Source organism: Dipodomys spectabilis, unplaced genomic scaffold (genome assembly GCF_019054845.1).
Source record: "Dipodomys spectabilis isolate Male_0828 unplaced genomic scaffold, ASM1905484v1 ptg000414l, whole genome shotgun sequence".
NCBI classification, from domain to species: Eukaryota; Metazoa; Chordata; class Mammalia; order Rodentia; family Heteromyidae; genus Dipodomys; species Dipodomys spectabilis.
Window position 1 is genome coordinate 2,768,208 of NW_024871091.1, and position 14,173 is coordinate 2,782,380.

At 39.9% G+C, this 14,173-nt stretch overlaps 1 protein-coding gene across 1 annotated transcript in view; it reads left to right on the forward strand.

Annotated features, from left to right (window-relative positions):
• Mcf2 (MCF.2 cell line derived transforming sequence) overlaps positions 1-14,173 on the forward strand; it is a 61,970-nt gene that overhangs the window by 20,761 nt on the left and 27,036 nt on the right. The window contains exons 7-11 of the mRNA XM_042667592.1: positions 2,009-2,128; positions 5,272-5,463; positions 7,301-7,492; positions 8,932-9,082; positions 10,886-10,933. Coding sequence (XP_042523526.1) covers positions 2,009-2,128; positions 5,272-5,463; positions 7,301-7,492; positions 8,932-9,082; positions 10,886-10,933 — 703 coding nt within the window. The remainder of the gene's footprint in view (positions 1-2,008; positions 2,129-5,271; positions 5,464-7,300; positions 7,493-8,931; positions 9,083-10,885; positions 10,934-14,173) is intronic.

Consider the following 14,173-nt stretch of genomic DNA (forward strand, 5'->3'; position numbering starts at 1 on the left):
TCTTGAATAGGCAGCATCACAGGTGTAAGCCACTGGTAACCAGCTCAAATATGGTTTTTTTTTTTCTGCTCCAGGAGTTTGTTTCTGACAGAAGTAACTAGATCACATTTAATTATACATTATTTGGAAGATGAACTTTGTTCTGGGTGGATCCTTGGACATCTACCTGCCATGCGTGCTGTGGTCCCGTGTGTGTTGTCCACATGGAAACTCATTTTTCTTTTCTCTTGTTTGTGAGCTATTTTGCTGCTAATTAAGTTTACAAATGTACATTGTGAATACAGACCTTAGTCACTACTCATCTTTTTCTTCCCTTGATTTAAGGAGCTTTAGAAATGCCATATTCTTTTTTTACATTTACTTTATTGTCATTATAGAGGTGATGTAGAGAGGTTACAATTACATGAGTCAGATAATGAGTACATTTCCTTTAGTACAGTGTCTTCTGTTCCCTCACTCCCTCTCAGTCCCTCCCTCCCATCTCCACCCACGAGTTGTATAGTTCACGTTCATCAGTGTCCAGTGAGCTCCACTGCTGCACTTTTCCACCCTTTTCCCTCAAGCTCTTTGTCCTCCCCCCAACCTCCCAAAGATATTCACGTAAGTACGCCATGCATGAGGTAACAAAGACAGAATCATCAAAAGCTAAAACCTAAAAATGAAGAAAAGACTTGTTTCCATATACATGTTTCAGCATGTATATTATTTTATATAAATATGAAGAGGTGCTTTGGCATTGTGCCATTTGGATTCTCTCCTCTTTTGGTCTCAGTGTATGTGAGTGTCTAGAATCCGGTATAATTTGTCATATTTCATTGCATTATTTAAATCTAACTTCCACATGACAGAGAGAACGTATGCCCTTTGCTCTGTGATCTTGGCTTACCTAACTCAACATGATTTGTTCTAGTTCCATCCAAGAAATGCCACATTCTTTACAAGACTTTCCTTAATGAAATGGTTAAAGTTACAGTTTGCTCCTTCTAGTATTTTTGTCTGTCCTCCCACTCCAACCCAGTACCCACAAAATTGTACTCTCTGCCACATTATGCATCTACTTGCATATGAATTGCTAGACTTGTCTTTGTGCTCACATCAGCTTGGACTGTTATCCTCATATTTATGCTTAGTGCATAGTGGAATCACAGCTGTATGCCACTGCACTTAGCTTTTTATTGATTTAGATAGGGTCTCACGAACTTTTTTGCTTGGGCTGGTCTTATGCCACGGTCTTTCCAGTGTCAGTCTCTCAAATATCTATGATTAAATGTGTTGGGTATTTTGCTCAACATAGAAGATTTGAGCAGATTATAATTTTGATGAATGAAATGGCTAAATATATTTTCCATAAGTGCAATCACATGGACATGCTTGTTTCATATCATTTCCTGTATAACTTGATCATTCTCTGGGTGCTGGTAGCTTACATCTGTAATCCTAGCGATGCAGGGGGCTGAGATATGAGGATCATGGTTTGAAGCCAGTCTGGGCTTTGTAAGACTCCTCTCTCCAATTTAACAGTAGACAGCTAGAAGTAGAGCTGTAGCTCCAGTGGTGAAGTGCCAGGCATACGTAAAAAGTTCAGAGACAGCACCCAGGCCCTGAGTTCTAGTCTCAGGACTGGCACAAAAAACAAAGTAAAACAAAGTGTACAAACAAAACCAAAAAACTTGATTATTATTACAGGAAAAAGCAAGACAAACTATGTGTATATATATATATATATATATATATATATATATATATTTGCCAGTCATGGGTCTTGAACTCTGGGCCTGGGTGCAGTCCCTGAGCTCTTCAGCTCAAGGCTAGTACTCTACAAGTTGAGCCACAGCGCCACTTCGAGTTTTCTGGTGGTTTATTGGGGATCAGAGTCTCATGGGCTTTCCTGCCTGGGCTGGCTTTGAACCACGATCCTCAGCCTCCTGACTAGCTAGGAATACAGGCATGAGCCACCGGCACTCAGCTTAAGATATATGTTTTTAAAACCTCTGCTTCTCGTTTTTAGATTGTAGTTGATATCGAAGATTTATTGAAACAACAATCAGAGCTGCTTGACGTATCAGGGAATATAATTCAAGTAAAACATAAAATTAAAAGACTGGAAAACTTGGAGGAAAACTCTCAGGTAAGAGTGCAGTTTTGATGTCCATGGTGTTTGTGAAGAGTAATATTTTCAGTGAATGGAGTAGTAAAAACCCTTACTATGCTTAATTTCTCAACACTTCTGCATGAGTGGAATAGTGATATTCACGTAAATTCTGTTTCATTTAGTGTGGCCTCAGGTTAATACCACAGATATGCTGTTTAGTCTCTAAGATAATGATGGGGACTTTTTTTTTCTTTTGGTTGGTCGTGGGGCGTGAATTCTGGGCTTGGGCACTGTCCCTCAGCTCTTCAGCTCAAGGCAAACACTCTACCACTTGAGCCACAGCGCCACTTCCAGTTTTCTAGTGGTTTATTGGAGATAAGAGTCTCACGGACTTTTCCTGCCTGGGCTGGCTTTGAACCAAGATCCTCAGATCTCAGCCTCCTGCGTAGCTAGGATTACAGGCATGAGCCACTGGCACCTGGCTGGTGGGGACTTTTAAGCCCACCTGTAGGGACAATAGCATAAATAATTTTTGAGATGCTAGGAAATTATCAATAATACTTGGCTCAGGTATAGTTGTGTCACACCTATAATCCTAACTCCTTAGGAGGCTGAGATCTGAGGATCGTAGTATGAAGCCAGCCAGCGCACGAAAGTCCGTGCGACTCTTATCTCCAGTTAACCAGCAAAAAGCTGAAATTGGAGCTGTGGCTCAAGTGGTAAAGTGCCAGTCTTGAGTGGTAAAACTACGTGACAGCACCCAGGCCCTGAGTTTAAGCCCCACTACCAGTGTGTGTGCACGTGCGCGCATGCACACACGCGTGTGCGCACACACACACATATACAGAATGACACTTGGGATGTAACATGTGTGTATGTGTGTATGTATGTATGCATGTAATGCACATATATGTATGTGAATGAACAGTAGTGGGCAGAGGGAGGAACAATGGGGTTGTGAAGAGGATACTGTGTACATGTATGGAAAATCACAATGAAACCTCCTCACATTACAAAGGGATATTAATTCAATGAAAATGAAAATGAATGATATGTGCAGTCTAAAATGATTGTAATGTACAAGTACCTTAATTTTTCTTAATTGCTCACTGTACGATGCACTGTTAAACTAGACAGACTCACACATGTAGACCTGATTGGTCTTGCTAGCTGTGTAACTTTAGTAACTTAAGTTCTAAGCTTCAGTACTGTTATCTATAAATTGGGACTATAATGCTTATTTTGAACAGTATTATCATGTTAAAATTTTATTTTGAGTTATGTGTAGCACTTAGCCCAGTACCTGGGTATACAGTCTGATCCCTTCTTATCTTGAAGCATGGACTGGTGCCCTTAATGCAGAATAGACTAACTTTGCTCACCTTTCTCATATGTAAGAGCCAGGCAGTGTTTTTCTGGCTTTGTTCTTTTTTTTTTTTTGTCGGTCCTGGGTCTTGAACTCTGGCTTGGGCGCTATCCCTGCACTCTTCAGCTCAAGGAGCACTCTACCACTTGAGCCACAGCACCACTTCCAGTTTTCTGGTGGTTAACTGGAGAAAAGAGTCTCACTGACTTTTCTGCCCAGGCTGGCTTTGAACCGTGATCCTCAAATCTCAGGCTCCTGAGTAGCTAGGATTACAGGCATGAGCCACCGGTGCCTAGTTCTGGCTATGTTCTTAGCAAACGAATCAATTCATGGGTGATTCCTAAGCACGTAAAAGCACACATTGAGAGTCATCAGTTGTAATGAAATTTTACATTTCTAGAATTTTGCTTGTAGATCATTGTGATTCTTCTGCCATTTACAAATCTCTACGGTATAATAGGATTAGGCAAACTGGCTTCAAACTAGGGTGCTTTGTTTATGTTTTAATGTATTTTTTTTACAAGATGTAAAAATTCTCATCTTAATCATTGTTAAGAATTGAATTCAGTAGGGTTAATATGCTCATACATAGGGTTAATATGCAGTAGATCTCTATCTAGAACATTTTCATCTTGTGAAACTTCAGCTCCGTAGCTTTTTTTTTTTTTGGTCATTTGTGGGGCTTGCACTCTGGGCCTGTGAGCTCTTCAGCTCAAGGCCATTGCTCTACCACTTGAGCCACAGCGCCACTCCTGGCTTTCTGGTGGTTAATTGGAGATAAGAGTCTCACAAACTTTCCTCTGGTCTCAGCCTCGTGAGTAGCTAGGATTATAGGTGTGAGCCACTGGCGCCCAATACTCTGTAGCATTTTAATCTTGGCTTTCCCATTAGTATGATAGATGACTCACTTCCTTATCTTGCTTTGCTTTGTATTTTCTGTTGAGATTGAACTGAAGACCTCACAGTTGCTTAGGAAACACTCTATCTCCAGAGCTTTTGCTTTAAGTTTATCTCAAAACATTGCCCAGGCTGTCTCAACCCAAGATCTTCCTACCTCTGCCTCCTGAATAACTAGCACTAAAAGCATGAACCACCTCTTCTAGCCTTTCATTTTGCTTTGTTATGCATTTCCTGAACTCCTACTATGTTTCACTCAATATCCCTGGGGGAGTCAATAGTTCTCTGAGTGGAGACAAGGCTACTAGGGCCCCTTTTCATGTGTTTAGCTATGTTCTGAAGTGAATGGTGAGTGATATGAAATACATTAGCTTTCCTTTTTGCTTCTGTTCACTTCACTTGATATATGTGTTTCAGTTGTAAGTCTAAATAGACCAGAAAAAGCAAATCTTATCTATGTTCTTTTTTTTTGTGGGGGGGGTCCGATCGTGGGGGCCTGAACTCTGGGCCTAGGCGCTGTCCCTCAACTCTTCAGCTCAAGGCTAGCGCTCTACCACTTGAGCCACAGCGCCACTTCCGGCTTTTTTCTTTTTGCTTATGTGATGCTGAGGAATGGATGCAAGGCAATCGCTCTACCACTGAACCACCTTCCCAGCCCCCTTATCTACATTCTGAGTGGGATGAGTTGTTTAATTTTGTTTTTGTTGCTAGGTTCTGATGGATGACTATCATCACTACTGTAGCTAATTATTGCCACTGTAAGCTTTTTTTTTTTTTTGCAACTTGCAGAGATATGATGCTAAGTTCTATGGCCACATATTCCCCCCCTGCTCAATTTGTTTCTTAATTCTTTCCTTTTTCTCATTTATATAAACAGAGATTATGCAGTCCTAATTTCTTTCTTTCTTAATCTTAGGCACTGGTAACAAAGGCCCGGTGTGTAATATTACATGGCCACCAGCTTGCAGCAAATCACCATTACGCGCTTGATTTAATTTGCCAGAGGTGCAGTGAACTCCGTTACCTCTCTGATGTTTTGGTTAATGAGATCAAAATGAAGCGAATACAGCTCACCAGGACCCTAAAAATGCACAAGCTCCTACAACAGGTAGTATGATGGGAATGGTGTATTTCTAAAACACAACACCCTCTTTCCCCTCCCTCCTCCCTCCCCAGGTCCATCTTGCATGACATGGCTTGCCCTGGTGCTTTGTGACATACACTTTATCTTCTCAGACTTTATGGGGTCAGGGTCTGATAGAGCTTTTGTGTTTAAATTTGTAAGAGGTTTTATGGTCTGAGCTTGATTATGGTTTTTCTCTCTTTTTGTGGTGGTGGTATAGTTGGAATTCCGAGCCTTATATCTGTTTAGCTTTCAGATGCTAGTGCTGATGCTCTACCACTGGAGTCATGCCTTTAGCCTTGATTGGCTGGTTACCTTGGAGATGGAGTCTCTTGAACTTTTCTGCCTTTGCTAGTCTCAACCAGTGATCTTCTGATCTTAGCCTTGCAAGTAGTTGAGATTATGGTGTCAACCATTAGTGCATGGCTGATGGTTTTACAGACAATCAGACTATGCAGTATTCATGGAAGATTCACTGTAGTCCAATTATTTCTTGTGAATATCATGTTCTTGGCGATAATGGCTTACTTTCTATTTTTACTATAGCTCTGAAGCCTCTATTAGTGATAGTTTGCACCTAGCACACTTTTAAAAGTCTAGTGTGGGGATGGATGAGAATGTTGAAAGGGGTAACATTGATCAAGGTATATTGTATTCATAAATTGCTTTGTTGAATGGAAATGTACAGCTAATTAAAGATAATAATTTTTCAAAGTCTCGGGTATTTTGCCAAAGCCTCGAATTCCTTTCGGTTTCATAACACAGCACCAAAAATTAAAGTGACTGTGAAATATTCCTGTCTGTCTTCTGAGTCTGACTCCTTTGACGATTAGGCAATGAAATGGAAGGTTATTCCTCAGATCTGCTTCTGGCAATGGAATAGCAAGTAGGAACATCATTTATAAGCATCATATCTGGAGATAAACATTTTAATATGAACCTTTTCTTTTCTGTTAAAAATATCTTTATTCTCGTCCTTGGCCATCGTTAAGCATTGATATTACACTTTGTATTTTGGTAGCACTTCCAGATGTCAGTCATTGATGTGAGGAAAATAACATGCAACTAAAAGTGTTAGTGTTTAGAAAATGGGTGAACCCCTGCTGCCGATTAAATTACTTGCTATGAAATCAATGCATCACTTCCCAACCTTGGCTGTGCATCAGCACTACCTGTGGAGCCCTGTAAAATATTGATGTCTGGCTTACCGCCCAGAGCTACTCCATCAGAATTGCAGAGGGGAGATCCCATTTTTTTTCTATTTTTGGTAATACTAGGGTCTGAACTCAGGGCTTTGCATGTGCTTGGCCAGTACTCTATTGCTCAAACCATGTCTCCAGCCTTGTTTATTGCTGGTGAGTTTTAGAGAGTCTTGCTTTCTCTCTTGAATCTGCATCTAAGCCATGATCTACTTACTTTTAGTCTTCCAATTGCTGCTGAGATCACAGGTGTATGTGTGTTTGTTTGTATGCTTGTTTGTGTGTGACTTGTCCGGCTTTCTCTGTAGAGATAGAGTCTTTTCAATGTTGTCAGTCCAAGCTGGCTTAGATCCTTGATCTTCCCAATTTCAGCATCTCACATAACATAGGATGACAAGACATACCACTGCACCCAGCTGTGGGTTGAAAAGGGGGCCCATAAACCTTTCTGCCCGAGGTTCAGTCTCCATGTAGGATTACAGGTGCTATACAGCCCAGGTAATTATTGTTTGTAGTAGCTCTGGCAGCCATGCCGATGGACAGAAGTGAGGGCTAATGACTGCTCTTTTAATGGCAAACGTGTTTTCTCTTTGTGATTCTTTTCTCTTGATGTTTCTCACCAGGCTCGGCAATGCTGTGATGAAGGGGAATGTCTTCTAGCTAATCAGGAAACAGAGAGGTTTCAGACTAAAGAAGATGCTCAGAAAGCTCTTGATGATATCAAAAATTTCATTGAGTCATCTTTGCCTTTTATCAATTATGATGCTGAAAGCCTACAGTATGAATTTGATGTGTTTTTATCTCCTGAACTCAAGGTAGGAGGTGTTTGAGTTTTTCCAAAGAAATTTTTTTAAACCAACAAATTTAAACAAACATTTTTTTTAAAACTCTAGTCAGGCACCAACTGTCTCACACCTATTCAGGAGGCTGAGATCTGAGGATTGTGGTTCAAAGCCAGCCTGGGAAGGAAAGTCCAAGAGACTCTGATCTCCAATTAAGCACCAAAAAAGCTAGAAGTGGATCTGTGACTCAAATAAGAGAGTACTGGCCTCAAGAAAAAATGCTCAGAGACAGTGTGCAGGCCCTGTGTTCAAGCCCTAGGTGCAACACACACACACACACACACAGACACTCATAATTATAGTAGTGTAATAATTTCCAGTGTTGTGGCTGACTTTGTGGCAGCTTGCATGTGCACAATCCTCTTTCAACATCAGGAATAATCATGGGGTCTGTGTCAGTCACCAAAGAGTCTGAAGGATTTGCATGGTTCTGCTTGCTGTATAATGAAGAGTAATTCCATTTTTGACTTCCAACTCTATTATCTTCAAAGTCTTTAGACACATTTTAAGCTCTCACATATATTTTTTGGGACATCCTTGGAGAAAGGCCCAAAGCTCTTCTATAATGTTGGGCTCAAAGCTAGAGCACTTCTCCTGAGACATCTTTCCTTTGTGCTCTACTGGCCACTTGGAGATGTTCTGTGGGTGTCTACCTGGTAGGTGAAGGGATAGCAGAAGGATCTGCATCTTCTTAGGGAAGGAAAAGGAGGAAGGAGTTGATGTGATCAGGGTGGAGAACTATAGGCAATCCAGTACTTCTCCCTTGGGGATCACAGGAATGGTTCCCGTTACAGCCAAGAGCATCTGTAATTATGTGCGCTGGAGAAAGGTGTAGGTCATGAGATTGGAGCAGTAACTAAATACACAGATCCTACGGAATGATCCAGAAAATTAGGAACATGAGAGTGACAATAATCATGTGATTGTCTGGAAGCAACTAAGCTTCACTGTAACTTCCTCAAAGCATCTAGAAGGAGCAGGAAGATAAATTATTCGTGGTGGGTCTGAACAGTGACTGGTTACAACATGGAGAACTATGAAGAAAATATCTTGCAGGTTAACATGTAGCAAAGCACTATGACAATGTTATGTATCTGACTTTTTTTTTTTTTTTTTTACTTAGTGGATTTCTGATGCTACCAAGTAAAGAGTAATGTGATTTCTCCAGACATTTTCCCCTCAGCCAACAAGGGCAACTCATAGCCTGCAGTGACCCAGTTCATAACTGCTTGCTGCTTTAATTTTCACGTTTTCATTGAGATGTTTTTTTTCTATGCCTACATGTGAAAAGAGTGCATCCATCTGCTTTCTCTTACTTTCCAAACTTTCTTCTTGTTATGCTTTAAGCTCTAAATTAACTTTTTTGATTGAGTGCCATAGTCTGACCTAAAATATTCTTATGCTACCAACAGATTCAAATGCAGACTGTTCAACTCAAGCTTGAAAATATTCGAAGTATGTTTGAGAACCATCAGATGGGATTCAAGAAACAGACACAAAATCATGCAAGGTCAATGCAGTTTATAGTTCCTGGCCCTGAAAATCTGACCAGATCTAAACATGGTAAAAATATATTCACCTCTCTATCGCTTATTGTCTGGCTATAATTTCACTTTGTTACAATTGGTAGAAATACTGAATTCTTTCTTTAATCCTAACAGATTGAGATTTTATTTAAAAATATTTAGTCATGTTTAAATGCTATTGTACAAAACAAGAGTTAGATTTGGGAGTATTGTATCATCAAGCAACAACAACTGTTAAGCTGGGTGCTGGTGACTCATGCCTGTAATCCTAGCTACTCAGCAGACTGAGATCTGAGGATCATGGTTTCAAACCAGTCTGGGCAGAAAAGTCTAAAAGACTCTAATCTCCAATTAAGCTGGAAGTGGAGCTGTGCCACAAGTAGTACAGTGCCAGCCTTGAGAGAAAATGCTGATAGCACCCAGGTTCTGAGTTCAAGCCTCAGGACCAGCACAAACAACAAACACCAAAAAAACAAAATTACAGATTGATGTTACAATACAAGGTGAAGGCCATCTCAAGCCTGAGTATTCTAGCCTGAGAAATGAGTGTGAAAACTTTATCAGCATCAAATTCCCATTTTTCTTCAGTAGACAGGAGAGTATGTGAAACTGCTAAACACATATGCACATATCTGCACATACAATTTATTCCTACTCTAGTAAACTGTTGCTTGTTTTTTATGCTTCTGGTAAGTAAGTGGCATGGATTGCTTTTTCTGAATAAGTGTTGCAGAAAATAATAATTTTGTTGGTAATTTATTGGTAAAAACTCCATTTGTTTTTAGTCGCTTTTGTGTATGCTTACCATGGCATGGGAACAACTCTGAAAATAAGGTGGATCTATTATCGTATGGGTTTTCTTGAGATACCTTTGGGCCTGTTAAGGGAGAGCAATTTGATCTTTGGGGTCCTAAGTGAGTGGAAGGGATGAAGATGTGATTAAGTTTTATTATTTTTCCATGTATATTTTTATTGTAAAAATACTGTAGAGAGGGGTTACAATTACATGAGCAAGGTAGAGTACATTTCCTATCAAGCATTGTTGCCTCCTCCTTTGTTTTTCCCCTACCATCCCTTTCCTCCCCACCTCCCCAACTCCTCCAAGTTTTATTTTTTTTTGACCATACATAGAATCAGAGACTTTACTAGTATGAGAATCAGCTTTGAAATCAGAGAAGACTTGGGCCAGGGATACTGAGCATAAAAATTCAACTCATCTATGGCATAGATTTGATTAAAAAGAGATGAACGTAGGTAAGTAGGTTAAGATGATGAAAGTTGTAGTAGTAATGGAATACTTAAATATACCCCAAAATATAAACTCCCTAAGATGAATAATGTTGACTCCATGGAAGAAATGTATTGACAGTACATTGAAAATATACTGGGAATATAAACAATATTAGTAAGAGGATGGCAACAACAAAAATTAAGAGAATAAAATCCATCAACTATGAGACTAAGCATAGCATAGGTTAATAGTCTTAAGCAGAAGACAGTTTTAAGTTAGATTTTGGACTCCTTTGGCTATGTTCACTTAACATCTTCTAACGTTAGTCTCCTGTCTATAAAATACTCATAGTAATAGCTACCAACTTCAGCGATTTGTTATGAATACCAAGTGACAAAAACTTCAGATTGTAAGAAGTACTCAATAAACTATCCTTGTGTTACATCTTCTTTCTTCAAAGTCCTTTAAAAGATTAGCTCTTCACTCTGGGATGCTGGCCCAGTGTCCAAGTCCTGCTGAAGTCATTGGTCACCCAATTTTGTGATATGCTGTTATTTATGTGTCATTTTTTTGGACATTATTTAATGGCTTTACACTTTCTTTCTGCAGTGGGAATTGGATACTCTTTCTTTCAAGCATGTAAACTTTTTTTAAAAGGTACTCATCTTTATTATATGTCTTTTCATCAATACTTCTGAGTTTGTGAACATGTGAAAAAACAGTTTGGCATTTTTTTTCCTTTCATAGAAATGATCTGTTCTTTTTCAGCGTTGAAAATGACTAAAAAGTAGACTATACATCCAAGCTCAATATCTTCTATAAAATAACCACTAGAAAACAAAATAAAACAAGTGGTGATGTTCCAACCAATCAGGCTTTCATTCATTTTAAAGACTCTCAGGCCATCTGTATTCCTACTATACCATTTGTTGGGAGAAGCTTGGGTTTGCTTCTATTGAAAAGTGTCTAATGTATTTATGAGAAAGAAGGCAGCTTAATGAATAAATGACATGGATGGAGAAATGGTTTTATCCACTATCCATCATGGTTTGTAAAGGAAATCAAACTATTATTTATTTTACAAGCCTTGTTCATTGTCCCCCATTGCTGTGAGTGAATTCGTGAGGTTTATATCATGATTTGCTCTTAAGTATTTTAGTCTGGTCATGGGGCCTGAACTCTGGGCCTGGACGCTGTCCCTCAGCTCTTCAGCTCAAGGCTAGCACTCTACCACTTCTGGCTTTTTTTTTTCTTTTTGCTTATGTGGTGCTGAGGAATTGAACCCAGGGCCTCAGGCATGCAAGGCAAGCGCTTTACCACTGAGCCACTTCCCAGCCCCTAACTCTTGAGTATTTTAAAGACTAATTGCTATGCCAAATATATAGAGCACAAGCAAAAGAATGAAAGCATGTGTTGACTTACCATAAAAATGAGTCAAACTGTTTTTTTTTTTGTTCTGTTTCTTTTGTTATCTTTTTCTTTGCATTGAATGGAATCCTTCACTTAACACAGCTCCTGCTAAACAGCAGGAAGTATCATATATTTGTTGGATTAACTTTGAGTTTAGCGGAGGATTATGAAGGGATATAGCCAGTGAGGAATAAAATGTAAGATGTAGCGTGAATTTCCAATGTGTATCTGCAGTCTAGACCTTTCTCTTGTCTTCAGACCCACATGTGCAATAGGTGATCCTGTCTGTTATCTTCCTCATTTCTACTGGAATTAATTGCCCAAATTGCCCAAGCTTGGGACTCATTTCCTCTTGTTGGCTCCTACCCCACTTTTAATTATCTCCAGTCTCCTGTGGATTTTTATCTCCTATGTGTGTCTCATATGCATATACTTCTCTTGTTCAATTTTTTTGAGGTCCTAGAATCTGAAGTCAGGGATCATGCCTACTAGCAGGAATGCCGTCATTTTTGAGCCATAACCCAGCTCTTTTTGCTTTAGCTACTTTTTAGATAAGGTCTTGTTTTTTGCCTGGTCTGGCAGCGTACCGTTTAGTTTCACTCACAGATTCCTGCCACCGCACTTAGCTTATTCATTAAGATGAGATCTCAGTAACATTTTGTTTGTTCTATATTATTCTACTGAGTAACTGGTATTATAGGTATGAGTCAGCATGCTCAGTTTACACATTATCTTTCCATTCCCAATACTTTTTTTTTGTACCAGTACTCAGGGCCTGTTAGTTACTCTTGCTTAGTTTTTTGCTTAGGACAGACACTCAACCACTTGAACCATAGCTCCACTTCTGCCTTTTCCTGGTTATAGGGATTAATAGTTTTCTGCCTGAGTTGGCTCTGAACCATGATTCTCAGATCTCAGCTTCCTTAGTTAGAATTACAATCATGAACCACCAGCACCAGACCCCATTTCTACATTTGTTGTTGGTGGTGGTGGTCATGGGGCTTGAACTCAAGGCCTTGGTTCTGTCCCTGAGCTCTTTGACTCAAGGCTAGCATTCTACCACTTTGAGCCACAGCCCCACTTCTGATGTTTGAGTGGTGCATTGGTTTTTCAGTGGTTCATTAGAGATGAGAGTCTCATGGGGACATTTCTGCCTGGGCTGGCTTCGAAAGTGATCCTCAGATCTCAACCTCTTGAGTAACTAGGATTACAGATGTGAGTCACCAGCTCCCGACTCCCTATTGCTTAATACCAGTTTTCAAGAACATGTTAATGCCATCAGTAGCCCCCCAAACTGTAGCAGTCTCCCTATTGCCTCATTGTCTTTGCTCACTTTTCCTAACCATCTTACTTTATCTTACTGGTGTCTCTGGAATCCTCTTTCCTCACTGACCTTGCCCCATTACTAGCTGCTCCTTCACCATGATGTTTGCTATCTATTGGTCACGTCTTTCAGATAAATCTGTTCCTCCCGTCTCATCTGCTGCAGCCCTATTCACATGCATGTTCACACTGTGTGACAACAAGCCTCCCTGCTTCTTCTCAGCTTTAGTAACATCTGTTTGCCTGCTAGACTTGGAAATTCTACAAGGTCAGGGACTATGTGCAGGTCATCTTTGTATAAACCTAAATACAGAGATTGACAAAGTGGGCAATCATTTTCTATGTGTCTATATTATTGAATGAATATAAAACTGCATTGCTTTTCAGAAAAAAGGTATGTTCCTCCTATGTTATATATGTATTTGTTTTGTGTCTCATAATGTATACTCAAAGAATTAGTTAATAGAAATAGGAATTATTTCCTAATCTACCTTCACAAATAAGTAGAGCTCTGTATTTTAGGGCTCTAATGTGGAACACATTAGTATTTATTGAGAAAATGCTTTTGAATATTTCCCACTATGATATTTCCCATATTTATACATGGCTATAAAAATTAAGAGTTCATACATACATACATACATACATGCATGCATACATACATACATACATGTTTTAATAATGAAAAATGCAATAGACAGCCTAGACAATGTACTGCCCCATCCTTTCCCTTGGTGTTCCTGACACCAGCGCATTTGTCTGGGCAGAGGGAGGATTCATGTAGCCTGAGTGATCAATTGCCAGCTGCCTTGGTGATTAGGAAGTCAATACGTTCCTTTTTTTTGGGGGGGGGTCCAGTTGTGGGGCCTGAACTCTGGGCCTGGGCACTGTCCCTCAGCTCTTCAGCTCAAGGCTAGTGCTCTACCACTTGCCACAGCACCACTTCCCACTTCTGGCTTTTTTCTTTTTTGCTTATGTGGTGCTGAGGAATCGAACACAGGGCCTCGTGCATGCAAGGCAAGCGCTCTACCACTGAGCCACCTTCCCAGCCCTCAATACGTTCCTTGATTGGCTCATGCCCTTTGCTTTTTAGGAACATTGGGCTTCTTTTGTAATAATACAGAGGCTCACTATGTGAGAATTGAACATGTTTAAATATAAAAA